At 49.5% G+C, this 27,039-nt stretch overlaps 1 protein-coding gene across 1 annotated transcript in view; it reads left to right on the top strand.

The window, feature by feature from the left end:
- Sptan1 (spectrin alpha, non-erythrocytic 1) overlaps positions 1 to 27,039 on the top strand; it is a 65,200-nt gene that overhangs the window by 37,563 nt on the left and 598 nt on the right. The window contains 34 exon segments of the mRNA XM_032902912.1: positions 367 to 471; positions 767 to 790; positions 1,478 to 1,513; positions 2,571 to 2,618; positions 3,797 to 3,888; positions 4,145 to 4,289; positions 4,374 to 4,555; positions 6,688 to 6,770; positions 6,773 to 6,786; positions 6,894 to 7,091; positions 7,184 to 7,330; positions 9,662 to 9,765; positions 9,889 to 10,051; positions 10,379 to 10,393; positions 11,781 to 11,912; positions 12,108 to 12,245; positions 13,335 to 13,439; positions 15,673 to 15,881; positions 17,368 to 17,488; positions 17,854 to 17,975; positions 18,375 to 18,507; positions 19,551 to 19,649; positions 21,124 to 21,283; positions 21,765 to 21,841; positions 22,318 to 22,527; positions 22,881 to 23,177; positions 23,311 to 23,423; positions 23,774 to 23,791; positions 24,783 to 24,845; positions 25,826 to 25,880; positions 26,183 to 26,379; positions 26,501 to 26,554; positions 26,635 to 26,781; positions 26,858 to 27,005. Of these exon segments, the coding sequence (XP_032758803.1) occupies positions 367 to 471; positions 767 to 790; positions 1,478 to 1,513; positions 2,571 to 2,618; positions 3,797 to 3,888; positions 4,145 to 4,289; positions 4,374 to 4,555; positions 6,688 to 6,770; positions 6,773 to 6,786; positions 6,894 to 7,091; positions 7,184 to 7,330; positions 9,662 to 9,765; positions 9,889 to 10,051; positions 10,379 to 10,393; positions 11,781 to 11,912; positions 12,108 to 12,245; positions 13,335 to 13,439; positions 15,673 to 15,881; positions 17,368 to 17,488; positions 17,854 to 17,975; positions 18,375 to 18,507; positions 19,551 to 19,649; positions 21,124 to 21,283; positions 21,765 to 21,841; positions 22,318 to 22,527; positions 22,881 to 23,177; positions 23,311 to 23,423; positions 23,774 to 23,791; positions 24,783 to 24,845; positions 25,826 to 25,880; positions 26,183 to 26,379; positions 26,501 to 26,554; positions 26,635 to 26,781; positions 26,858 to 27,005 (3,954 nt within the window).

Genomic DNA, 27,039 nt, shown 5'->3' with positions numbered 1-27,039 from the left:
CACAGTTGGGAGAGGCATCCTTAAGCTAAGCAGTAGTTAGGTAATGTGCAATCTCCGAACAGTTGAATGACCAGCTGCAGCAAGGAGCAGAGTTTACCAAGGCTGAACCTTGAGAACGTTACATTCTAAGAAGATGCTGGGTGTGGTGATTGCATTAATCCCCTGTAATCCCAGCACTCAGAAGGCAGAAACAGATACGTGTTTCTGAGTTTGAGGCCAGCCTGGTCTACATAGTTCTAGACCAGCCAAGGCTGTGTAGTGAGTCCCCTGCCTCAAAAGTTCCTATCACTGACTCTGAACTATCTGTGTTCACTTCCCTCTTGACTTGCTACTGTGTGCCTAGTCATTGTGGCTTCTACTTTAAAGGATCTGAAAGCCAATGAGTCCCGGCTGAAGGACATTAACAAAGTGGCCGAGGACCTGGAGTCTGAAGGTCTCATGGCGGAAGAAGTGCAGGCCGTGCAGCAGCAGGTGGGTGTTGAGCTCTTCCTAGCCCAGTGGTCACACTTCATAACACAGGCATGAGGTCCCACGCTCCACACCTCAGCGGTGGAAGGTGAATGTCTGTGGTGCTCTCAGCTTCAAATTCCTAAGTTCCGGAAATAGATAAATATCTTGCAAGTAAGCATTTGGTGTTGGAGTCTTGCTAGTCAGTGAGCCGTCTTTTTAGTCTGCTGCCTGTGGCTCTGTTTCCCTGGTGCATTTTCTGTATGGGGTTCCGAAGTGTGTCTCCTCTGTACTCACTGCTCTCCTTCTCTCCTTGCAGGAGGTGTATGGTATGATGCCCAGGGTAAGTCACGGGCGTTCAGAGAGAACTTGGATTTGGCAAGGATTTAGATCTTGGGAAGTATGTAAGACCAAGAGACCTCTTGTTGGCTATAATTTCTTTTTCCAGTCTTTACATGTCCATGCTGCCTGTTATTCTCCAGAACAGAAGTACGAGAGTTTTGATTTGAGTTTGTTATTAGACTTAATAAGCTCAGACTGGCTACAGTTATACAGTCCTTCTGCCTCGGCTGGGATCACAGGATCTTACCACCTACCTGGTCACAACATGCTTGGTCTTTAGCTTTCTAAAATGTTTTCCCTGATAGTTTTCTATTATTTATATTTGTTCTTTTTTTTTTTTCAAATAATTCTATGGGCATGGCATAAAGCAAGGAAGATTTTTTCGTTCCTTCCGCCTCCTGCTGTGTTTGGAGAAAAAGACAATGGGCAGCTGTAGGGTTGGCTCAGCAGCGGCAGCGTGCAGATGGTGCCCGTGCGTGCATGTAGACAGAACACTCGCGCACACACCTTGCCTAATGGGCAAAGAGGATTTGACGACTGCTTTCAGCGAGCCTTGGACAGGTTGCTGGGCAGTCAGTCTGTTTCAGAATGGCGAGGATGAGCTGTTGTGACTCCTGGGATCACAGTTGGTGACTGGGGAGGTTCTGTGCTCTATGACGAGGTTCTGAGCTCCTTTTTCTTTGACTAGGATGAAGCAGATTCCAAGACCGCCTCCCCATGGAAGGTAAGGACGCCATTTGCACGTTACTAGGTCCAGGTGTTCTGCAGGAATGTGCAGTGTCCTAGTTCTTTCTTGTGTGCCTTTCCTTGGTGTCTAGCTTGACATGAACTCTTCCTTAGTGACTGTGTTCTGTTGCCTGTGGAACTAGGAGCCCTAATCCACAAAAACAGAGCACCCAGTAAGGGTAGACATCTTGATCCCAGAATACATACACTTCACCCAGGGAGTCACCATCATCAGGTGTTACCCCACAGGATGACAGTCCCACAAAATTGGTGTAAATAAGGTAGTGACTGAGGATGGGAATGACAGTACACAGTCCAAGTGACCTGCTCAGTAGCTAGAGGAAGCTCGCGATTAGAATGTTCCTTCTCCAGAGCAGGAGGGGAGGAGCAAGTCACCCGCACCACACTTGTCACTCTCAGTGCAGGGGTGGCCCTGCACCAGAGGGAATGGACTCTGCTTCCAGCCAAGAAAACAGCACCAGCTACACAGTTAGATTTGCAGCAGCATCTCTTCTGGCTCAGCTGTGTGTGTGTGTGTGTGTGTGTGTGTGTGTGTGTGTGCTGTGTGGGATAGGACATGTTGAGGCTCCTTGGGTGTTTGCCAGTGTTGCTGAGAACAAAGCTCAGTCATGGGCTTGTTTCCTCTTTCCTTCAGCAGTGCTGTCCCTTCTTCAGGACACTTGGAAACCACAGCCTCATAACCACAGTAGCCATGGAAGGAGTCATTAGTACACCTCTGTAGTAACCAGATAGTCACAGCGCCTGGTGCTTGTAGATGTGTTTCTGGAGGGTTCTTTGGCTGGACAAGGAAGTTCACCGTCCATGATGCTGAGCTGCCCTTCTTCAGCTGCTGTCCTCAGGGTTTCACTCTCCCCGGGGTGTGCCTCACCCTGCAGCCACCTCCACTTAGCCTTTCTAGTAGTCTGGACTTCAAACACAGCCAGTGTCTGTGTAGGGCTCTGTGGATTGACTGTTGGGAGGTCACTGGTGTCACGAGCAGATATGTCTCTGAGTGGACAAGATCTTAATGGGTTTCCTATGCTCTCCTCTCACAGTCTGCTCGACTGATGGTCCACACAGTGGCCACCTTCAACTCCATCAAGGTAAGGAGTAGTGAGCAGCTACCCCACTTACCTTGCTTCTCTTCACTGTCTTCCTTTCACAACATAGAGGGCTGTCCTTGTTCATGCTTGAGCATGCTGTGACCAGGCCTACTTCCATGGTCTCAAAAACATCTCAGAAACCCAGGCCCTCATCAAATGCCTAGAGTTATGAAATAGCTTGATTATGTTTCTCGATCTAACCTCAATCTGAACATGTCTCACTTTCCTATTGCTATGACAAAACACTGTGACCAAGGTGATTTATAAAAGAAAGTATTTAGTTGGGCTTATGGTTGCAGGATAGAGTCCATGATGGCATGGCAACAGGAGCAGCTAAGCCCCTCATGCAAACAGGAGGCAGAGAGAATACATTGGAAGTGGCCAGTCTTTTGACACCTCAAAGCTTGTTCCCAACACCCAGTGATACATCTTCCCCAACAAAGCCAGTTCCCTCCCAAGCATCCAGAGGGGACTAAGTATTCCAACAGAGCCTATGGAAGTCATTCTTATTCAGACCAACACAGGGTAGTACTGAAAACCCTTGCTAGGCCAGTGGAGTAGGAATGTTAGGACTCCACACACACACACACACACACACACACACACACACACACACACACACACACACACACACACACACACACACACCAGAGGGGACTAAGTATTCCAACAGAGCCTATGGAAGTCATTCTTATTCAGACCAACACAGGGTAGTACTGAAAACCCTTGCTAGGATTTCCAGTGGAGTAGGAATGTTAAGGACTCACACACACACACACACACACACACACACACACACACACACACACACACACCACTGTCTGCATTCACCTTTCCCAGACATGCTCTGGCCCCAAGACTTCATGGGTTGTAGTACTAAAAAAAAAAAAAGAGTCTCAGATGTCTCCATTTGGCAGTTACTTGTAAGCACCACATGCCCGACACCAGTGTTGGTTTATCCAATGTTGCAAAGGTTTCTAAGTCAGGCAGTTGGGGGACATTGGGGATTACTAGATATGACTTGTTTGCTCTCCTAAAGATCGCTGTTGTGGTATGCTGCTGTTATATTTGCAAGGAAGGTTGGAGATGAAAACTTACAGGCACCTGCTCTCCTAAGGTCTGTGTGTGGGTGTCACAGGCCAGGCTAGAAGAGAACTGATATTACCATTCTCCTGTAGGAGCTGAATGAGCGCTGGCGGTCCCTGCAACAGCTGGCTGAGGAACGTAGCCAGCTCCTGGGCAGTGCACACGAAGTACAGAGGTTCCACAGGTGAGGACACCCAGCATTAGCTGGGGCAGGAGGAAATAAGGACTTTGCACCTCATAGATGAGGCTTGCTGAGCAGGATCTCAGCCTAAGTGTAGTTGTCCTGCTGATGTTTGGGCTCTAAACACCAAAGCCATGTGAGAAACAGTGGGTGCTGTTAACACTGCTGGGAGGGTGTGTGCAGCTACAGCAGGCACACACGTCCCAGCCTAGGACGGAGGCCGTGGTGCTGGGCACTCACCCACGTGTCTTACCTACAGGGATGCGGATGAAACCAAAGAATGGATTGAGGAGAAGAACCAGGCTCTGAACACAGATAACTATGGCCATGATCTAGCTAGCGTCCAGGCCCTGCAGCGCAAACACGAAGGCTTCGAGAGGGACCTTGCAGCTCTTGGTGACAAGGTGAGAGAGGCTTGAGGGAAGCTGAGGCCTGAGCCCTGCCAGGCAGAGCGGTCTCTGAACATTCATACCACTCCTTGCTCATAGGTGAATTCCCTTGGGGAAACAGCCCAGAGGCTGATCCAGTCCCACCCTGAATCTGCAGAGGACTTAAAGGAAAAGTGCACAGAGTTAAACCAGGCCTGGACCAGCCTAGGGAAGCGTGCAGACCAGCGCAAGGCCAAACTGGGTGACTCCCATGACCTGCAGCGCTTCCTTAGCGATTTCCGGTAAAAACCAAATGTCTTAGTTATGTTTCTATTTCTGTGATAAAACACCGTGACCAAGTCAACTTACGTAAGAAACTTTATTTGGGGCTCCCAGGTTCACAGATTCAGAGAGCTAAGGGCCCATTACCATCATGGCAAGGGGTACAACAGCAGGTATGGCAGAGACTGAGAGCTCATGGCTTTTTTTTTTTCCCCTTTCTCTCTTTTGGTTTTTTGAAAAAGAGTTTCTCTGTGTAGCTCTGGCTGTCCTGGAGCTCACTTTGTAGACCAAGTTGGTCTTGAACTCAGAGATCGCCTGCCTCTGCCTGTGAGTAAAGCCTCTCCCCACCACTGCCCAGCTGAGAACTCACATCTTGAGACACACTGTGAGGCAGGGGAAACTAACTGGGAAAGGAAGGGACTTGTGTAGAGCCAGCCCCCAGGAGCTCCAGCAAGCCCACACTCACTAATCCTTCCCAGACAGTTCCAACAGCCAGGGAACAAGCATTCTAATATACGAGCCCATGTGAGTCATTCTCTTCCAAATAGCATATGAAGTGTGTGTCATTCAAAGATTTTTGCTACATAAGATCATTGTAATAGTCGATTTTGCTATAAAAGTAAACGTGTAATAGAAACTATTCAAACTACCAAGTACCAAAAATCTTTATAATATGACTGTTCCTCTCAGCACTGTGGGTTTATGTACGTGCACTCAGGTTCATGTCACCTTACCAACTGTGTTTTCTTTAAATGTATATTTCAGGTAATCTAGATATACTTAATCTTTTCTACCACTTTTTTTAATTGAAAATAGTTTGTCACAGAGAAGTCAAAAGAGTCGTACAGGAGCAACTGTGATATTGTTGCCTGTTGTCTCCAGTTAATTTAGTGACATTCTCATTAACTGTAGGTTCTTTTGTTTTCTGAGCAGCAGCAAATAGGTCATAGGTCAGATTTCCCACCATCTAGTGCCTCTGTCTTTTAGTGGCTGTGTGACACTTTGAGTGGGTGACGGACAACGTGCCTTGCATTTGTGTGGTCAGACATTCCCTCTCTTGGATGGGAACCAGCAAGTGATACCCCTCCACTTTGCAGGCCAGGGACCTCTGGGAGAGTAGGAAGTACACTTAAATCATTGGGGAATCGTCTGTCCATTCTTTCCTCCCAAGTTAATTTTGGGATTTTTTGTGGGTTTGGATTTTTGGGGTTTTTTTTCTTCCAAAAACTTTATTGCATTTATTTACTGCGTTACGTCTGTGCATGCACGTGCCACAACTACTCTGTGAACGCTGTCAGTTCTCTCTACCATGTGCTCAGATCAAATGCAGGCCGTTACTCACTGAGCCGTCGTCTAGCCCCACTCTGAGACCCCTCCTTTTGTATTTTATGACTCATATATTTCTTTATTTATTGGGTTTGGGGACAGGGTTTCTCTGTGTAGTTCTAGCTGCCTTGGAACTTGCTATGTAGACAGGTGAGCCTGGAGCTCAGAACGACCTGCCTCTTCCTTTGAGTTCTGGGCTAAAAGGTGTGGACCTCCATGGCCCACTCTCCTCCCTTCATAAATACTACAGTTGCATCAGACCCACCTTTGCAAGCCCCTCCTATGGACTCCCTCTTACTCTCTTTCAAATTCATGGTCTCTTTCTTCATTTGGCTGTTGGTGTGTGTGTCTGTCTGTCTGTCTCTTCACCTCAGAATTGTTACCCTTCCCACACGTGCATGTCTGGTGGTATTGTTCTTGTTGAGGACATTGAAGCAGATACTTTTCCGAGACTACTGACATTTTTAGCAAACAAAGTCTCCCCTCAAAGTCCCTATTACTCTGGCTCTTAACAGTTTCTTGCCCCCTTGTCTGCAATGATCCTGAGCCTCAGTACAGGACTTGGCCTTGTGGATAGATAAAACATTTGGGACTGGGCTTCATGACTTGACAGGTGAAGGATCTCACTTTTTTTTTTTTTTTTTTTTTTTTTTTTTTTTTTTGGTAACACAAATAAGAGGCTATAAAACCTAGTCCTGTTAAATTTATGGCTAGGTCAACCTAAGACAACCCTGTAATGTAGACGCGCTGCAGCTGGTTCCTGGACAAGAGGCCTGCTTGCTGCCAGATGGTGTAATGAGTGTTCCTCTGGGAACCTTGTTTCTAGGGACCTCATGTCTTGGATCAATGGAATACGAGGGTTGGTATCTTCAGATGAACTGGCCAAGGATGTCACTGGAGCTGAGGCTTTGCTGAGAGACACCAGGTAGGTCCTGGGCTGGCCCAGTGGCCTTACCGTCCCGTGTTGGGAACAGGGCTTGACACTAGCGCAGGCATCTTCAGCAAGTTACTTAATCCCTTCTCTCTTGGCAGGAACACCGGACAGAAATTGATGCCAGGGCTGGCACTTTCCAGGCATTTGAGCAGTTTGGGCAGCAGCTGTTGGCTCATGGGCACTATGCCAGCCCAGAGATCAAGGAGAAACTTGATATTCTTGACCAGGAGCGCACAGACCTGGAGAAGGCCTGGGTCCAGCGCAGAATGATGCTGGACCACTGCCTGGAGTTGCAGGTATGTACATTAGCTCTGGCCGTTCTCTCATTTCTCATTTCTTACGAGTGGCCGCGTCTTCCTTCACACCTGTCCACTCCTCCACTCTGTAGCTGTTCCATCGGGACTGTGAGCAAGCAGAGAACTGGATGGCTGCCCGGGAGGCCTTCCTAAACACAGAAGACAAAGGAGACTCGCTGGACAGTGTGGAGGCTCTGATCAAAAAACATGAAGACTTCGACAAAGCTATCAATGTCCAGGTGGGTCCTGGACCGATTTGTCCTGAATCTCATCTCATTTGATGACAGTCTTATCTTAGTGACTAGATGATAAAAATAGTTACAGACTTGGCTGTAATAGTTAAATTACAGGTATTGATGGCCTTCTTAATACTTCTTAATACTATTATTCAGGAATCAGATACAGGTGGAGCTCTGAAGTACAAGGCCAGCCTGGGCTACATAGAGTGAATGTTCTAAGTTATCCAGGACTACGTAGTGAAAATCTTTCTCTAAAAAACCAACCAAACAAAATGCTGTTCAGGTGCCAGATACAGCTGTGCGGTAGAGTACTGCCTACTGTGCTTGAGGATCCTGGGTTCAATCCCCAGTTCTGCAAAAAGCTTAAAGTAAACCAACTAAGATTTTCATACCAACTACAAAAAAAGAAACATTCTACTGGGCTGGGCACACGGTTTGGTGGTTCACAAGCACATGTAACTCCAGCTCCCAGCGATCTGATGCCTCTCTTCTGCAGGCTCCCACACAACATTTACATGCCCCTGCCCACACACAGACATGAACACATACCCATAATGAGAAGTACATTTGTGAAGAAAACGTATAGTCTGTTACACATCCAGTGACGACTTCCACAGCTGTGAAAATAAGTGTGAGAGTAGCCATGTTTAAAATGGGCCATATGTGGTAGCACATCTTTATTCCTGTATCCCTGCCAGTGCTGAAAAGACGCAGTGGCAGGTAGACGGATGTCTGGCTTGGAGGCTAGCCTGGCCTACATAGCCAGCTCCAGACCATCCAAGGCTACATAGTGAGACCCTGTTTCAAAACAATAACAAGAAACCTTGAGATAACAGCTCGGTGTAACACTCCTGTGGTCTCAGCATATGGGAAGCTGGGACAGGAGGATGGCATTTAAGGCCAGCCTAGGCAACATGACAAAACTGTCTCCAAAGAAGCAAAAGAGGGAAGTTCACACCCCAGGGCTACAACACAGCTGAGTGTGCTACAGACCCTGGGGTCATCGTGCAGACACAAACAGCACTTAAATCCTTGGGTGAGAAACAAAATTCAGATGAGGCCTGTTGGCTAAAGTGCACAAAGACCTGACTTTGATCCCTAGACCCCAGAAGCTCCGTGTGATGTATTTGCTTGTAATCTCAGCTGTGGGGTTCACTGGCTGGCCAGCCTAGATAGTAAGAGACCCTTTCAGAAATCAAAGCAGAGGTTCCAAACCAGTGGCACCCAAGACTGGCTTCTGGCGTCTAAATGTATGCATACAACTACAGCTCTCCCCCCCCCCGACACACAAACACACACACACAAACACACACGACCTCAAGCTGGGTGGGGGTGGCACATAGCTTTAGCCTCAGCTCCTGGGAGGGAGAAGCAAGGAGAATCTCCCTGAGTTTGAGGCAGCCTGGTCTACAGAGTGAGTTTCAGGACAGCCAGGGCTACACAGAGAAACTATGTCTAGGAAAAAAAGAGAGGTGGGGGGGGAAATCCTCAAACCAGTTCTGTATTATGGTATGATACAGCTGGAGCTCCCTGGTACACTGCTTGCCTAACGTATTTTAAACTTGGGCTCAGCCCACAGCCCTGCAAAAAGTAAGGACCTCATGGGAAAGTGTGAGTGTTTGTGAGTGTTCACGTGCCTGTCTCTAAGTGATGAGTAGCACATGTGTGCAGTTCTCTCGGAAACCAGAAGGTATGTGATCCTGTAGAAGTAGACTAGAATTGTCAGGAGCCACATGGATGCTGGGAACAAGACCCAGGTCCTCTGTAAGAACAGCAAGTGCTCTCACTGACTAAGACATCTGCCCAGCCCCCAGATCTGTTCTGTTTTGTATTTTGAGATGGGATCTTTCTGGGTAGTCCTGCCTGCCCTGGAAGTGGCTATGTGGAACAGGCTTGAACTTACAGACACAAAGATCTGCTTGCCCTGATGGGATTAAAGGCATGTGCCACCATAACCAGCCTCCCTCGCCCTCAAAGAAATATTTTTAGGGGCAAAAATGTACGTTGTAATAGCATAATTCATTAAAACAAGGAACAAAATAGATACGACTTTAAAACCATTTTGTTGAAAAGAGAGCAGTGATCATTTTATGATCCTAATTTGTTAGACACTGCGGGTCCCCACACTGGCACACCTCAGTATGACCTCAAGTCCTCTTGAATTAAACCCTTCTCTAGTAATGATGGTAATCGAGCTGACTTCTAAAGTGTCGGTGTGTCCCGACCCTGCTACCAGTTAGTCCCGTCACCCAAAGCGTGACCGTCTCCTCTGAAAACGCAGGCTGACAGGCTTTCTTCAGCCCGCCCTCACCTCTCTGCTGTTCCCCTTAGGAGGAGAAGATAGCTGCCCTGCAGGCCTTTGCCGACCAGCTCATTGCTGTGGACCACTATGCCAAGGGAGACATTGCAAACCGACGCAATGAGGTCCTGGACAGGTAGGTGTCCTGTGATAGTGGCTGTCCCAGCTCTGAGACACGGTGTCCTCATGGGAGAAGCCACACCTGCCCCAGCTTCCTCTCTTCCCGGGAAGAGCACTCATAGCTGATCTTCACTCTCAGGTGGCGCCGCCTAAAAGCCCAGATGATTGAGAAAAGGTCAAAGCTCGGAGAGTCTCAAACACTTCAGCAGTTCAGCCGGGATGTTGATGAGATTGAAGCCTGGATCAGTGAGAAGTTACAAACAGCCAGCGATGAGTCATACAAGGACCCCACCAACATCCAGGTAAGGGGCTCCGGTGACGCTTGCTCTGAGGCTCCTGGGGTGCCTTTGTTACAGAGTAGAGCTGTTAAATGAGACTCCTTAAGGGAGTATGCCCGTAAAACCATGTGCTTCGTGGTAAAACTTAGAGAAAGTCACTGGGTCAGTAGAGCTGTTTGAAAGCTGCTCCCTTGCTAGACTCTAGACGTGTGAACATGTCTAGTGCACCTGCCCCTGTGCTGTTCCCAAGCGCTGAACTTGTGGGGAAGTGTGATTGGCAGAGCGAGGCTCTAATAGCTGAGGCATGTCCACATCAGTGTACTGAACTCTTCTTTCCATCTGTCTTTGTAGCTTTCCAAGCTGCTGGTAAGTTCTTTACACTTTTAAGAGTTCTGGGTGTTTGAGCTCTGGGACTTATGTTCTACTCTGTAGAGGACTGTTACTGTGGTTACATCTAGTCTGCTGGTGTCTATTCATCCATCATCAGTCTAATCCCCAGTCACTCCATCCAAGTGTCCCTGTGAGATGTGGCTTTCTCTGTTATAATTAGCGTGCAGTCCCTGTCCCCGCCCTGTTTCATCATCCATGCAGGTTTTGTACTGCCGTGTTTGATTTGGGAGGCAGTGGTTGACCACTTCCTTTCAAGGGGTGCTTTTGAAAGTGGAATGTTTTCCTAGGTTCAAGGTGTCAAGGCCTGGGCAGGGCAGGTTAGCCTGGGGTAAAACGATGCTTACTCAGACTGGTGTCCAGAGATGCTGGCCTGGAGAACTGGAGTAGCAAGATGTGCTCCAAACCTAAGCAGGCCTTGTTAGGAAGATCATTAAAAGAGACACCTGTTCCACATGGCTTACCATGCCAGAACTGGGAGGAGGAAATAAGGCTGTAGGAGAGAGAGATTGAGTTCGGACCAACAGTGGTGAGAGTAAGCACTGGAGATGGCACTGCCAGGATCTGTGGATGAGATCTCTGAGTCCTACTGCTGAGCCACAGCCAGGACCCCCTCCCTGTAGCAGTCACTGCCTCTCAAGTGAAACATTGAGTGCAGAATTCTTGGCCAACTAAACTGTCTTGTTTTCTCTTAGTTTTCTTTCTCAGTAACATCCCTGAGACTGTTTCTCACTTGCCCTGTTTTTCCCAGAATTTTGCTGTAACTGCTGTACCCTCACAGTTACCTCTCTCAAGTGTTCTTAGGGACCCCCTCTCCCCACCTCCTCCCCTACCCCGCTTTCTCTAAAAGGTAAAGCCCACCTGCCTTTTAGACTGGGTTTTAGCAGCCTCATGTTTTGACTGATGACAGCCACCAAATCTTCATTGACAGAGGAACTGCCTTCAGATGTGTTCCTGCTGTAGGTGGTGGGGTAGCCTATATACATTACCAGTCAGGGGCTCTGTCCAGGAAGGATAAAGGCATGGGTTGACATTGGTACACAGTTAGATGCAGAGCTGAAATCAACCCCTCTATCTCATACAGAGTATAAAAAAGTACAAAATTTTGAGGCTTTGCTCCCAGCCTGCTAGTGAGCCGTTAGAACTGGCTTTTACCCCACTGCCCCTGACTAGTGCATTTCCCTTCCTGGCCTAAACCTACCTCTGCTGGGCTCCCATAGACCTCACTCCACAGCACCACACAAGCTGGGATGGCTTTCTGTCCACGCCAATGCTTGCCTTGTTCCTTACCTTCCCTCTACTCCTTTTCTCCTGAGCATCCCTTTGCCTTGAGGACTGCCTCTGAACTGTGGTTTGGTATTTTCAGAGCAAGCACCAGAAGCACCAAGCCTTTGAGGCAGAACTGCACGCCAATGCTGACCGAATCCGTGGAGTTATTGACATGGGCAACTCCCTCATTGAGCGTGGGGCCTGTGCTGGCAGTGAGGATGCTGTCAAGGTACAGTTCGGGGCCCATACTGACTCCAGAAAGAATGCTAGCACTCTACCGTCCACTGGGCTACAGTCTCTGGAACTCAAGAACACGGTTCCTCTGATTGTTTCCACATCCTCATGACTGTCTCTGATTTGGGTCATAGGAATGGGCCCTTCAGAGATTTTCCTATCCCAAGTGACCCCCCCATCTCTTCTTAAGGCCCGCCTGGCTGCTCTTGCAGACCAGTGGCAGTTCCTGGTGCAGAAGTCAGCCGAGAAGAGCCAGAAGCTGAAGGAGGCCAATAAGCAGCAGAACTTCAACACCGGGATCAAAGACTTTGACTTCTGGCTCTCTGAGGTAACGTGAGCTCGTTCTTGCTCCCTGTGATCAGGGAATTTCTAGGCATTTGGGTAGTGAATGATTCAGTCATCCAGACCAAATTATAAAAGGGGAACTGAACAGAAGTCCTCATCGTGTGATAGGTTCAGAGTGCTGCTAGGAATTGCTGAAACAGTGAGTAGAGACATTTAGAGTGGAAACTGATTCAGAAATTGCTAGATAGCAGACTTCTCCCCAAGGGAGTCTATAGAGGAAGAGGCTGGGCACAGGAGGTAGGCAGTTCCAGGAGCCTGCACCAATAGAACAGAGGACAGAGAGGAAGGGAGCCGGAGTCCAGGCCTTTGTATAGGAAATCGGCAAGCAGAAACTGGCAAGGGGGGATTTTAGAGACCACCGTGAACGTTTTAGAATCTCCCATCTGTATATATGCAAATTTTGCATGGTTGAGCTCACACTGTCATTTTTCATTGATATGTATGGAGGAGTGTTATCCCGTGTCACTAAAATTCTCCCCCAAACATTTGAGAATGAGAGAGTCCAAAGAGTCTTACCATGATTTAAGCATTGCCGTCTGGCTGCCACTAAGGGGTTTCTAGAGTGCAGGCTGCAGCGGACCTCTTAGTACACTGCTCATCTGTGTCCTTGTACTCGGAGCTTCATTGCTGTAGCTTGCTGTGCTCTTGGCCCTGGCATTCAAGAGAAGGCTTGGGGGCTGTGCCTCCATCCCTACTCTGAACAGGCTCCTTAGTCATTTTGGACCTAACTTAGTGTGCAGAACTCCTTGGGGTACACCCTTAACCCCAGAAGAAGAAGAACCAACCAACCAGTCAGGGTGGTGGTGGCCCAGACCTTTAACCCCAGCACTCAGGAGGCAAAGACAGGTGGAGCTCTGAGTTCGAGGCCAGTCTGGTTTACAGAGCGAGTTCTGAGACAGGCAGGACTACACGGAGAACCCTGTCTTGGAAACAAAAAGCAAAACAATAAAAAAAAAATTGAAGAACAAAACTGATGTTACGATTGCAAAGGCCTGGAGCAGCACCTGGCCACCCTGGGTTTCCCAGAACACTGCATCCTGTAATAACATCTCCTGTGTGCTGCCAACTGCAGGTGGAGGCTCTCCTGGCATCTGAAGACTACGGCAAAGACCTGGCTTCCGTGAACAACCTGCTCAAAAAGCATCAGCTGCTGGAGGCAGACATATCGGCCCACGAGGTCGGTGGGGTGACAGATGGAGGGGAGGGTGACTAGAAAGAACCCCAGAGTGTCCCGGGGTCTTCAAGAGAGCTAGAGTTAAAGGAAGCAGAGTGATCCCCAGCACCCGAGGCCACAGTTTGTGAGTGGGCTGGGTTCTTGGTTGTTCTCAGCCTGGGTTTCCACAGATCTTATCTGTAACTAGTAATCATTGTGAAAATTTAGGGGAGGGGAGGTTGTGCCTGGAGACTTGGCTCAGTGGAACAGTAGAGTACGAAGTTAAAAGTGTACACAGGGGTTGGGGATTTAGCTCAGTGGTAGAGCGCTTGCCTAGCAAACGCAAGGCCCTGGGTTCGGTCCCCAGCTCCGAAAAAAAGAAAAAGAAAAAAAAAAGTGTACGCAGTCACACCCAGATCTTTATTTTGGAAGTAGGCTCTCAATGTATAGCTTTGTCTATTCTCAGACTTCTGTAATGTCCCGCCTCTGCCTCCCACATGCTGAGGTGACAGCACTTACATCACATCCATGGCTTTAAGTAATTCAAGCACTAGTTCTATAGTATAAGCACATTTACATGAATGGTGATGGTTTTTCTAAGGGGACCGGGCGAGAACAGCATTGGTTACATGCATACAGATCTCTTAGTGGATATGTTACAGAGGAGGTCTGGACTTTACACACGTGAGTTTGGTTGTTGTGTGGTGTGATGGGCACAGCCAGGCTGAAGGAGGGGGAATCCGATTCAGATCCTGGGGAACAGTTTCCCTCAGCTTCTATGCCAGCACCTGTAATGATAGCAGATTTGTAACTGTTCACAGCCAAGTAGAATCAGTTTTCACACTGAACTACATTAAAACTGTCTTTGTGTCCTTGGTCTAGCCCGGCATAGAATGGGTCCTATCCACTTGGGATTCAGTCATGTCTGGCTTACTTGGGAAATATTGGTATTCTGAGGTACACACTGGTTCTAAATATTTTGACACATTTCATGTGTGATACCAAAACCTCACACCTTGCTAATTTTATCAGAAAAACCTCTGGGATACCAGATAAGATTTTTCTAAAATTTAAATTTTCTTCCAAAAGTAAATTGACTCTGGTTCCTTTCTTTTTTTTTTTTTTTTTTTTTTTTATTTATTATATATAGCACACTGTCGTTGTCTTCAGATACACCAGAAGAGGGCATCGGATCTCTTTACAGATGGTTGTGAGCCACCATGTGGTTGCTGGGAATTGAACTCATGACCTCTGGAAGAGCAGTCGGGTGCTCTTAACCGCTGAGCCATCTCCAGCCCCCATCCTTTCAAGTGACAAACTACTTCATTGTTTTTGAGGGATAGTTGAAACCGAGTCTCCCACTGAGGCATAGCGAGTGCTGGAACTCTCCATGTAGCACAGGCTGGACAGCTTGGCCTCCCAAGTGCTAAGATTGCAGGCTGAGCCCCGCAAGCATCCAGCTCACTTAGTGTCTCTTGAAGATTCAGGGCTCAACATCCATAATTTCCCTTGAGTTCTTTAAAAGTAAAATGTGGGTTTTTAAAAATTACTTGTTACAGGGTTGGGAGGTAGACCATGTGCCATCAGAGGTAACTGAGAGGAATCAATTCCCTTCTACCACAGTTGACCTAACTGGGTTATGGCACACCCTTTAGTCTGAGCACTCAGAAGACAGGAAAGTGAATCTCTTGAGGCCAGGCCTGCATGGTGGGACCCTATCTCACAAACAGAACAAAATAGCAAACTTCGCTGCTTCTCAAAGTTTACAGTGAGACTGGTGGTCAAGTTTGCTTAGTCTATACAAGCCTCAGTTTACTCTCTAGCATCGAAATGTGAAAGGATGAAGAAACAAAGAACGCTGCTAAGCAAAATTAGTGGCAGTAAAAAGTGGGTTCTGGCAGGGCTGTGGAGGCACACTCTATCTAATCCCAGCAGTTGGGAGGCAGAGGTAACTGGATCTCTCTGAGTTCAAGGTCAGCCTGGTCTATATAGAGCAAGAGAAACCCTGACTCAAAAAAACAAAACGAAAAAGTGAGTTTTTACTGTAGCCCTAGTATTACGTTCTGTGTCCCATGCATTCCTTCATCAGGGTTCATGTCCATGATGACAAGGTACTAAGTTTAGTGTCCTCATGATTGCAGTCTGATCTTACAGAGCTGGGATGGTGCACACCGCACACCCTGACTTCTGAGGCCCTATGGCCCAGCGCTGTTTTCAGGGACCTGGTTTCTGAGCCCTCCTTTTGTGCCTGCCCCAGGATCGTCTGAAGGACCTGAACAGCCAGGCTGACAGCCTGATGACTAGCAGTGCCTTCGACACCTCCCAAGTGAAAGAGAAGCGGGACACCATCAATGGACGCTTCCAGAAGATCAAGAGCATGGCAACCTCCCGAAGAGCAAAACTGAGCGAGTCCCATCGCCTGCACCAGTTCTTCCGCGACATGGATGACGAGGAGTCCTGGATCAAGTATGTGCCCTACGCCCACATCTTCATTGTCCCACAGGGCTGCTTGGAGAGGCGGGGGGACAGGGAAGTGATGGAAAGGCAGAGTTTAGGATCCTTGCCAGGCTCCCCATGTCTTCTACACCAGCAGCTAGGATCACCCTGTGTGGTTGTGACCCTCGTGTCACAGGAAACCCTGCCTTTTGCGTCCCTAGGAAAGTTTTGATTTTTTTTTGAGACAGGATCTCCTTGTAGTCCTGGGGCTCACTATGGAAACCAGCCTCTCCCCAATGCTTGCATTTAAAGGCATACACCATCACTCCTGGCTTTGGCTTTCTTTCATTTTTTTTTTTTTTCTTCTCCCCATACCCTTAAAATTTCACCTTTTTCTACAGAGCAAGTTCCAGGACAGCCAAAGCTACACAAAGAAACCTTATCTTCAAAAACAAAAATTCAGACTTTTTTTCTTTTCAAATAATATGATTTGTAAACAAGCCATCTTCTTTTTATTGGCTTGCTTTTTTGTGTTAGGGTTTATTTGTTGAGACAGTCTCTTGAAACCCTAGGACTCTTGATTCTACCTCGTAAGTCTGGGACTGTGGGTATGAACCAACTATGCCTGCCCTAAGCTACTTTAAAAGAAAATCTCCCCCATTAAAACCTTTTAACATGGGGGTTGGGGATTTAGCTCAGTGGTAGAGCGCTTGCCTAGGAAGCGCAAGGCCCTGGGTTCGGTCCCCAGCTCCGGGAAAAAAAAAAAAAAAAAACCTTTTAACAAGGAAATGGGTTAAGGCTGGAAAGACGGCTTTGGGTTGGATTCCAGCACACATGGAGGCTCACAGCCATCCATGACTCTAGTTCCGGAGGATTCAACACCCTCTCCTGACCTCCGTGAGCACCAAGCACACATGTGCATGCATACATCACGCATGTGCATACATGAGGGCAAAGCATTCATACATATAAAACAGATGGGTCTAAAAAATGTCTTCTGACTTAAAGTATTTACAAGTAAAGATCTTTTTTGGTTGGTTGGTTGGTTTTGTTGTTGGAGACAGAGTTTCTCTGTGTTGCCCCGGCTGGCCTGTAGAGCAGGCTAGCCTTGAACTCAAAGATCTGCCTGCCTCTGCATCTCATGTGCAGAGACTAGAGGTGTGTGCCTCCACACCTGCGTTATGGAGACACTGTCTATGTTTTTCTATGTGTGACTCACATAAAGTAAGTGGGGTTAATAGCTGCAGTGGTACTGCTGCTCAGGGCAGGGCCTATCGTCTGCAGACCCATTTCATACAGATGAGCCCAGTTTGTTGACAGATGTGCATGGCCAGAGGCCGTTCTAGATCCGTGGCTGTGGAAAACAGAGGTTTCTGTTTCCAGGAAATGGGTAGGGGTTTTTATGAAGAAAGTGATGGAAGTTGGAGGATGCCAAGAATTAGTTGCTAAGCTAATGCACCGCATGATATGAGCTTGGTATAAGCTGACACAATAACCCACTGTCATTGCTCTTCAGGGAGAAGAAGTTGTTGGTGAGCTCTGAGGACTATGGCAGAGACCTCACTGGTGTTCAGAATCTGAGGAAGAAACACAAGCGGCTAGAAGCCGAACTGGCCGCACACGAACCAGCCATTCAGGTGAGAGTTTGCCTTAGACTGAGAGAAGAAAGAGGGCATGGGAACGGTGCCAAGTACAGGCAGAATCCTCTGATCCTATGCTCTATGGTCTTGTAATCATGATACCTCAGGCCCAGCCAGAAAGAAGCAATTCTGTTGGTTTTTTGAGATGGGGTTTCATTGTGTAACACTGGCTGGTGTGAAACTCCTTCTGCAGACCAGGATGACCTCAAACTCGGAGATTACCTGTTTTTGCCTCCCAAGGGCTGGCATTAAGGCTGTGTGCCACCACCCATAGCCCGAAGAGAGAACTGGGAATGGAATGTGATGTTGACTTCTGGCACTTGGCAGCCCAGCTGGTGTTGACTCCTTTTCTTACTCGCCAGGGTGTCCTGGACACGGGGAAGAAGCTGTCTGATGACAACACCATCGGGCAGGAGGAGATCCAGCAGCGTCTCGCACAGTTTGTGGAGCACTGGAAGGAACTGAAACAGCTAGCAGCTGCACGGTGAGCTCTCGGGCAGGGAGCTCTTGAGACTGACTGAAAGCCTGGCCTTCCTGCCAGCCCTTCCTTTCGGGTCAGGTACTAGCTTACACCAGAGCCGCTCCTGTGGTCAGGTCTGAGCTTGTCACGTCCTGAGTCTGAATCCAGCCGTTAATGCCGGACCCTCCTCTCTGAAAGCTCTGTCTGCCAAGCCATGTGTATACACAGACATACTCATGAGTGTTTTAAAACATTTTAGCCAGAGCGGACTTTCGGTTTTTTGTTTTTGTTTTTGGTGCTGGGGATTGAACCTGAGGTCTCAAACACACTAGTCAAAGGCCAATACTACCAAGCTGTGACTCCAGCCCCACTCCATGGATATCAGCTACATACTAATGATTTCCCTCCCCCTTCCATGATCAGGGGCCAGCGGCTGGAGGAGTCCTTGGAGTATCAGCAGTTTGTAGCCAACGTGGAAGAGGAGGAGGCTTGGATCAATGAGAAGATGACTCTGGTGGCCAGCGAAGACTATGGAGACACCCTTGCTGCCATCCAGGTCAGGAAGGCTGAGCGAGTGCATACAGTGAGGGTGCCCTCAGGGTCCCAGCACAGCCCATGGAGGAGTCCTTGCTCCTTCCAGGACCAGCCGTACTCCAGGCTGTTTCCACGTGAACCATCCCCTCTGTGTGCACTCTCTTCTCTGGCATTCCATCTGCATGCCTGTCTCTCAAATTGACCTTTTTTTGAGGACATGATCTTACTGGCAAGAGGTACTACAAAGTATCCCTTAACGACCTTTTTCCATGTTCATGGCCCCTAAAGTTAAGCTCATCCCACAGCTACTTCCAGTGGGCTAACAGTTGCTGTGTGACAACTTGCGCTGGCAGGCATGTAACCCCCACTGTTCCAGAGTAAAACTAGCTGAGCCGAAAAACCTCAGTTGTCCACACACAGCAGACAGGCAGCTGAGACAGCCTGTTCAGTGACGTAGGGTCTCATTCTTATGTAGGCAAGATCAGCTTCCTCCACTGTGTTCAGAGAGGGTATTAAAGGCATTGCAATGTTTTCAGAGCTGTCCCCGAGGTAGCCCAGTCAGGGGATAGGACAGGTCACACATCACCATGGTCACACATTCCTAATTTCCAGCTAGCAGATGTGGAAGCAGTTTGCATTTCCCTGAGTCACTGTCCTCACAGTGGACAACACATGGATCAGGATAAGTTCAGTGGCCTCCCTCAGGGTGACGGTGAGGTCCCTAGAAGCAACAAGGGGGTAGATACTGTTCTGCAGTGATTAGGGACTGGGCAGAGAGAAGCCAGGCACTGGGTCCCTTGTGGGGTAGGCTTTAAATGGCTGTTGCTTTGCTGTGTGCTCACTGAAGCTCCCGTCAGCCTAGACTAGACCGTTCTGCAGACCATCAAGCTTCCTGAGCTGCAGCGACCCTGTACCCTGTGATACTGCTTCCTCTGCAGCCTGTTCCCACTCTAACTCCTTGGTACCCGTGGACCGCCATGCAGTGGTGCTCCCCTGAGTAGGGAGTAGGAGGATGGGGCTCAGGCTTGTGTCACTCAGTGGCTGACCTCCCTTCTTTCTCTCCAGGGCTTACTGAAGAAACATGAAGCTTTTGAGACAGACTTCACTGTCCACAAGGATCGAGTGAATGATGTCTGTACTAATGGACAAGACCTTATTAAGAAGGTGAGCCTGGACCCCAGGAGAGGTGCACCCACAGAGTACCCCAGCCTGAGGTCTCAGCAGCAACTGTCAGTAGGCCTGTCCCACATTTGATGTAGAGCTGCTTTAGAAGCGGCACGCTCAGGCTGGAGAGATGGCTCAGAGGTTAAGAGCACCGACTGCTCTTCCAGAGGTCCTGAGTTCAATCCCCAGCAACCACATGGTGGCTCACAACCATCTGTAAAGAGATCTGATGCCCTCTTCTGGTGTGTCTGAAGACAGCTACAGTGTACTTATATATAATAAATGAATTAATAAATCTTTAAAAAAAAAAAAAAGAAGCGGCACGCTTCTCATTAGGCAGCCAGAAGCTAGAAGAGTTGATATCGGGGCTGGACTGCTGACCTGAGTGCTAGATGCTTTGCCTAGCATCTGTGTAGCAAAAATTCTTAGGTGTCCAGCCTGGTTCCACAGAGCTTTTCTCCTGGCCTTGGTCACCACAGAGAACATGAAACTGGAGTCCAGCATGGACTCAGGACTCTGGCCAAGGAGAGTGAGAGGCTCCTTGAGATCTGAGGTGACTAAGTTGTAAATGTTCTTTGCTTTGACCTAGGCAAACTCCTTTCTTTCTCTGCTGTCTTACATGCATTACTTAAGTATTCAGGCTTCACTGTCTTTAGTGTCCATGGCATCCAGAGATACTGTCCTTATTGCACAAGGATTGGAGCTGCTCTTTGACTACATAGTGTTTAATATTTAATATTTAAGAAACACTAATAACCAAGTGGTAGTAGTGCTCACCTTTAATCCCAGCTCTTAGGAAGCAGAGGCAGGGGTTGGGGATTTAGCTCAGTGGTAGAGCGCTTGCCAGGGAAGCTAAAGGCCCCTGGGTTCGGGTCCCCAGCTCCGAAAAAAAAAGAAAAAAAAAAAAAAGGAAGCAGAGGCAGGAAGATCTCTATGAATTTGAGGCCAACCTGGGCTACAGAGCTAGTTCTAGGACAGCCAGGTCTACACAAAGAAACCCTGTCTTGGAAAAAAGATAATAAAGAGGGCTGGAGAGGTGGCTCCGTGGTTAAGAGCACTGGCTGCTCTTCAGAGGTCCTGAGTTCAATTCCCAGCAACCACATGGTGGCTCACGACCATCTGAATGGGATCCGATGCCCTCTTCTGTGTGTCTGAAGACAGATACAATGTATTCACATAAAGTAAATCTTTAAAAAAATAATAATGATGATAATAAACACTAGTAGTAACACTATACTACACTGCTCACCCTTCCTAGTGCTCTCTGTGGCGCTGATTCCTGGAGTTTCGATTGCTCGTCCCAGGTCTGAGCCCTGAGACTTTGACTCAGTGTCATCCTTAGGAAACTTCACCTCACACGGGACAGGGAGCAGATAGCCCACATGGCAGGAACTGAGTGTGTGTCTGGGAACCTGCCACAGATAGGTGACGCAGCTGGAGGCAGAACTAATCCGTGCTTCTTTTCCTGGCCTAGAACAATCACCATGAGGAGAACATCTCTTCAAAGATGAAGGGTCTGAATGGTAAAGTGTCTGACCTAGAGAAAGCAGCAGCTCAGAGGAAAGCGAAGCTGGATGAGAACTCGGCCTTCCTTCAGTTCAACTGGAAGGCTGACGTGGTGGAGTCCTGGATTGGTGAGTGCGTGCAGAAAAGCCCAAAGCTTTGAACTCTCCTAGGCTAAGCAGATGGCAGAGCCACACAGTTGGTTTTGTGCTGTAGAGAAGAAACTGACAGGACATGGGCTCGGAGAATTGCTAAACACTGAGAGACATCCAGAGGTCAGAGCTGCCACAGCAGTGCCTACACCAGACTGGCGTGAGGGTTCACCAAACAAGGGCCTGCAAACCTTGACACGAGCAAATACAAAGGCCCAAGTAGTCGTCGGCTCACCAAAGGGCCAGGTCGCATGAGGACTGCTCACCAGCTGCCCTGACCAGGGTGATGAACTAGATTCTGTTCTCAAGAGTCCTGGTGAGGCAGTGCAGAGAGTAGACAGCTATGTGAGCTCAGGGAAGCTGCCAGTAACTCCGGAATGAATGTGTGAACGTTCCTCCGTTCTGTGGCTTGTTTCTTAGTCTGTCTGCCACTCTGTGAGGGGGACGCTTTGTTTTGCAGGTGAAAAGGAGAACAGCTTGAAAACAGATGACTATGGCCGAGATCTGTCTTCTGTCCAAACTCTGCTCACCAAGCAGGTCAGTTGGCTTTCTGTATGCATGCCCATGGTCAGACAATAATAAACACTTCAGTCCTGGGCCTCAAAGCCTCCAGAGGGGAGAATGGGTGCAGAACCAGGCACATGTGCAGTAGCGAGATGGGCTGCAGGGCTTAGACACAAGGTGCCTGCCATTCTGCAGCAAACAAGCATCTGTGGGAGTCACTGAGATTAAACTCAAAGTGCTTAGGTGGGAATGACTGGTCTGCTCAGAGCCATACATGGCCTTGCCCAGAGCTTCAATGCTGGTTTAACAGAACAGTTTATTTATGACCAGAGATGAGACCATTGCCACAATCTGGGGTCTAAGGCAACCAGGAACATAGGCATGTGTGACTCAACGCTAGTAGGACATGGAGCGCTAAGTCAGCCACCAGGTGGGCATCTCCTGCAGTCTGAGCTCAGGCACACTAGACTCTGTAGTCCATGTCATTGCCTTGTGACTGCTCTTTGCAGGAGACATTTGATGCTGGCCTGCAGGCCTTCCAGCAGGAGGGCATTGCCAATATCACTGCCCTCAAAGACCAGCTGCTAGCTGCCAAGCACATTCAGTCTAAGGCCATCGAGGCCCGACATGCCTCCCTCATGAAGAGGTGGACCCAGCTGTTGGCCAACTCAGCTACCCGCAAGAAGAAGTTGCTAGAGGCCCAGAGTCATTTCCGAAAGGTAAGGGTAAGAGTCATCTGGCCAGTATAGTGGACAGTAGACCCATGTGCCTCTGCCTGGCTGTGCCATCACCCTGTGAGGAAGAAGTAACCTCAGCCCAAAGGAGTTGAATGTGGCACCGAAGTCAGTGGAACCCGAGGCACGTGGAGTCCTTGAACTTGCCCTGGAGAATTTATCCTTGACCCTCCCAGGACGAGCACAGCTTGTGCCGGGGAGCGGCAGGCAGAGGACAAGTTGGGAAGATTGTGAGATGGGGCAGAGAGACAGACCCGCAGCAGGCGCTACTCTGATTCCCAGAAACTTCCTCACCCACAAACGTGCCCACCACTGACAATTTGCTCTTCTACTTCTAGGTAGAAGACCTCTTCCTGACCTTTGCCAAAAAGGCATCGGCTTTCAACAGCTGGTTTGAGAATGCAGAAGAGGACCTCACAGACCCAGTGCGCTGCAACTCTCTGGAAGAAATCAAAGCCCTCCGAGAGGCTCATGATGCCTTCCGCTCGTCGCTCAGCTCTGCGCAGGCCGACTTCAACCAGCTAGCCGAGCTGGACCGTCAGATCAAGAGTTTCCGAGTGGCCTCCAATCCCTACACCTGGTTCACCATGGAGGCCCTGGAAGAGACGTGGAGGAACCTACAGAAGATCATTAAGGTGTGCCACTGCTCCCTGCCCCTCTTGCTTAAGTCCCACTGCCCTTTCCCAAGGTAGAGCCATGTTTATGCTGAGCCCATCTGAGGCCAGATGTCAGGAAGCAACAGGAACTAGCAGCTCCCTTTTGTCTCAGGAGCGAGAACTGGAGCTGCAGAAGGAACAGCGGCGGCAGGAGGAGAATGACAAGCTACGCCAAGAGTTTGCCCAGCATGCCAACGCGTTCCACCAGTGGATCCAGGAAACAAGGTGCCTGCCCTCTGGGGCTAGCCAGGGAACATGGTGCCCCTTTGCAGCTGCATGCCAAGCCTCTAGGGAGCTTGTTAGAGACCTGGTGGGTGGGGGGCTGCTTGGACAAGGACTGTCATGTCTGATTGGGTCCAAAGCAAACGTGGGCTCAGCACGGTTCATTTCGCCAAGGGTGATGTTGGCACTTGCCCCAAGTGAGGTAGAACAACTGCCCGAGGCCCCGTCATCCTGGCACCCAGGCTCGGGCAGAAGAGTACTAATGTCCTGTATTTTGTTCTCTCTTCTACATCGTCCCGATTGCTGCTGTGTGTGGATACTGCCATGGCTCCTGGACACTTGGATCTCCATAGAACGTATCTCCTCGACGGGTTAATATTGCCTTCTTTTCCGGGCTTGTGGTGTGGTGGTGTCTTGTGTGCTTGTCCCTTTGTCCCTTGTCCCCAGTGGCCTGGCTTGCAAAAGATCCCAGGATGGGCCTCCTGCCCACCTTGTCCATGCCCATTTTCCCTGCTAGAAGAACCCATAGTGTTGCGGGGAGTCACCTCCCCTCTTTCAAGGTAGGGACTAGCTGTGGTGGGAAGCCAGAGTCAGTCTGAGAACCCTGTCTGTGTCTGGCCACCAGAACTGGATTGCACTTGCCTGTTTTCCCATAGTGACCAAAAAATTTGCATTACGCCCCAGAGGTCAGTGGGCATATAGAGCTGGGTGGCTATGCTCAGAGCTTAGACTGAGGACAGCGTCCAGTTGAGGGGAAGCTCTGCAGCCCTCTTAGGACTGAGGTCGTCCTATCTTCCCCCTGAGGAGAGTAACCAGGATTGTTTATCCGAGAAAAAGGCAAATGTCCAACGTTACAGTGTTACAGAGACAGGGCTTGGAGGAGCTGCGGGAGGAGCAGGGCTATCCCCTAATCCCAGTAGGAGCCTGTATGAAGGGCCCCCACTTCAGCCCCCAATCCATTCGTGCTACTAACTAATCCAGACAAGAGGCCTAACAAGAACCTATGGCCTGTGAGATTCTGCAGAGGGGAAAGTCAGGCATGTAAAGGGGTAATGACCACAGAAATCTGCCAAACCATTCAGGCTGTAGGAGGCTTTGCAAGGCGGGAAGGATTGCAGCATCTGGCCTGCCTACACAGGCTTCCCCACCCTATGCTGTCTGCTGCTCTTGGTCTTGTTTCTGTGCAGTGCCATGCTTCCTCACCTGTGGCTCCTCCCAAGCCTTGTCCCACCTGGCCCACCCCTTGAGCTGCCCCTGGTTCCTACCCAGTGCCAGGCTTCCAGCTGTGGCACGTGTCTGTCTCGATATGCTCTTGCCTCGCCTCCTTTTGGTGTATTCATTTGGTTTCTTTTCTTTGACTAGCATAGCATATCGTCGGGTCATTCGTGTCTATCAGTATGAAGTTGGGGATGATCTGTCTGGAAGGTTCTTCTCCTCTTATTTCTCTTCTTCCCTCACTGTGGTTTTACCAATGCACTCTGGACTCCCAGGCGGCTGCTTTCTAACCACACCCTAGCCACTTGGGAGGAGGGTCTGTCCCCCTCTGCTGCACTGGCCCTGCCTCCTGCCCCGTCCCTGGGCTCCCTTTTCCTGGGGGACGGGGCCTGCCTGTGAGTCTCAACTACTGCTGGGGTAGGAGGAAGCCTGGTGCCTTGCCTTGCTAAAGCACTTTGAACTTGGGGAAATTTTAGAGTTCTTCCTGACTCGCTGAAGTCGCAAGGGTAGGTCTGGGTAGGCATGGGTGCAGCGGAGACCGGGCTGTGTGCACTGTGTGAACTTGTCCCTGCACGTGACCCATGACCCTGCTCGCTTGTTGTCTTCGTTCACTGGGAACCTTCTTTGTACTCACATCTTAGAGGGAGCAGGCTTCCCCCAAGGCCACCTGGCTCAGAAAATGGCCTTTAAAAGATCCTGGCTGTGTCTAGATACTGGAGCCTGAATCCAGAGTTCCATCATAGCTGTCCTCAGCTGGGACCAGCTTGCCGGCACGCCCACTTAGCTATCTTACTGGCCATGGTGTCTCCTCCCCTCGGTAGCCTAAGGGGACTAAACTCAGTCTCTTCACTGTCCTTACAGCCCCAAGGGCTCCTATCTGATGGCTTCTTGCCTCCTGTGGGTGCAAAAAAAGGGGCTAGTCAGGCCTGAAGCTGCTTTGTTCTTAATGGGGGACAAATTCAGTTCCTGAGTGACCTTTAAGAGCTGAGCAGCTCTGGCCTGTGTCTCTGAAACAGATGGGACCTGCTCTTTCTTGGGCCTGTTAGGAGAGGTAGCTGACACCAGGTAGACTGTTTCCTCAATGAATGAATTTGAGGCTGGGGGCACTTTTTACCAGGACGAAGAGTTAAGTACGGGCGCTGGTCTGCAGAAATGAACACTCCTGCTCACTGCACTTCTGTTGTGTTTAGGTCCTGCATGGTCGAAGAGTCGGGAACTCTGGAATCTCAGCTTGAAGCTACCAAAGTGAGTGCCCCAAAGGGCTCTAGCCACCCCAGAGGCCCCTGGCCCAGCAGGCACTCAGCCTGGAGCTGGCCAGGCCCCCTTTCCCTTGACCTAAAGTCTCTGTTGGCTGCTGTAACTGCTGAAGAGGCTGTAACTGCATCCTGTTTCTTGGCACCTGTCAGCTGCTGATGTAGTTTCCCCTACTTCCCAGGCTTCCTTTCCTTTACTCTTTCAAGCCTGTGCGATCTCGGCTGAGTTCTGGGACAGCATAGCCTCCTGAGCTGTGCGTCCCAGTCTGACACTGCTTTTGTCCCATCTGATAGCGCAAGCACCAGGAGATTCGGGCCATGAGAAGTCAGCTGAAGAAAATTGAGGACCTGGGGGCTGCCATGGAGGAAGCTCTCATCCTGGACAACAAGTACACTGAGCACAGCACTGTGGGCCTGGCCCAGCAGTGGGACCAGTTAGACCAGCTGGGCATGCGCATGCAGCACAACCTGGAGCAGCAGATCCAGGCCAGGTACTAGGGTGTGGACCAGAGTTGGGGGCCTAGAGCGCCATTGTTAACAAGGGTCTGGCACAGGAGGGGAAATAAGCCACTCCTGCATGGACCGCCTGCCCTACTTTTGTTCTTCTTTTAGGAACACAACAGGAGTCACTGAGGAGGCCCTCAAGGAGTTCAGCATGATGTTCAAGTGAGTGTGACCCAGGTACCCTGGCCCAGAGTGGCTGAGTGACAGGGACCATGTGCTGAGCTCTGGGCTCTGTGTTGCAGACACTTCGACAAGGACAAGTCTGGCCGGCTGAACCATCAAGAGTTCAAATCCTGCCTTCGTTCTCTGGGTTACGACCTGCCAATGGTTGAGGAAGGAGAGCCCGATCCTGAGTTTGAGGCCATCCTGGATACTGTTGATCCCAACAGGTAATCTAAAGGGGCAGTGATGGACAAAGCCCTCGCCCCCTCTGCCCTCTTTGCTCACTGCACCTGCCTCCCATAGGGACGGCCACGTCTCCCTGCAAGAGTACATGGCTTTCATGATCAGCCGTGAAACCGAGAATGTCAAGTCCAGTGAAGAGATCGAGAGTGCTTTCCGGGCCCTCAGCTCCGAGGGCAAGCCTTATGTGACCAAGGAGGAGCTCTACCAGGTAGGGCTGGGGAAGGGCAACATTCCTTGGGCAC

The sequence above is a fragment of the Rattus rattus genome, chromosome 5 (assembly GCF_011064425.1).
Source record: "Rattus rattus isolate New Zealand chromosome 5, Rrattus_CSIRO_v1, whole genome shotgun sequence".
Lineage (NCBI taxonomy): Eukaryota > Metazoa > Chordata > Mammalia > Rodentia > Muridae > Rattus > Rattus rattus.
Note: the sequence above shows the minus strand (reverse complement) of the source record. Positions and strands in the feature narration are given on the sequence as shown.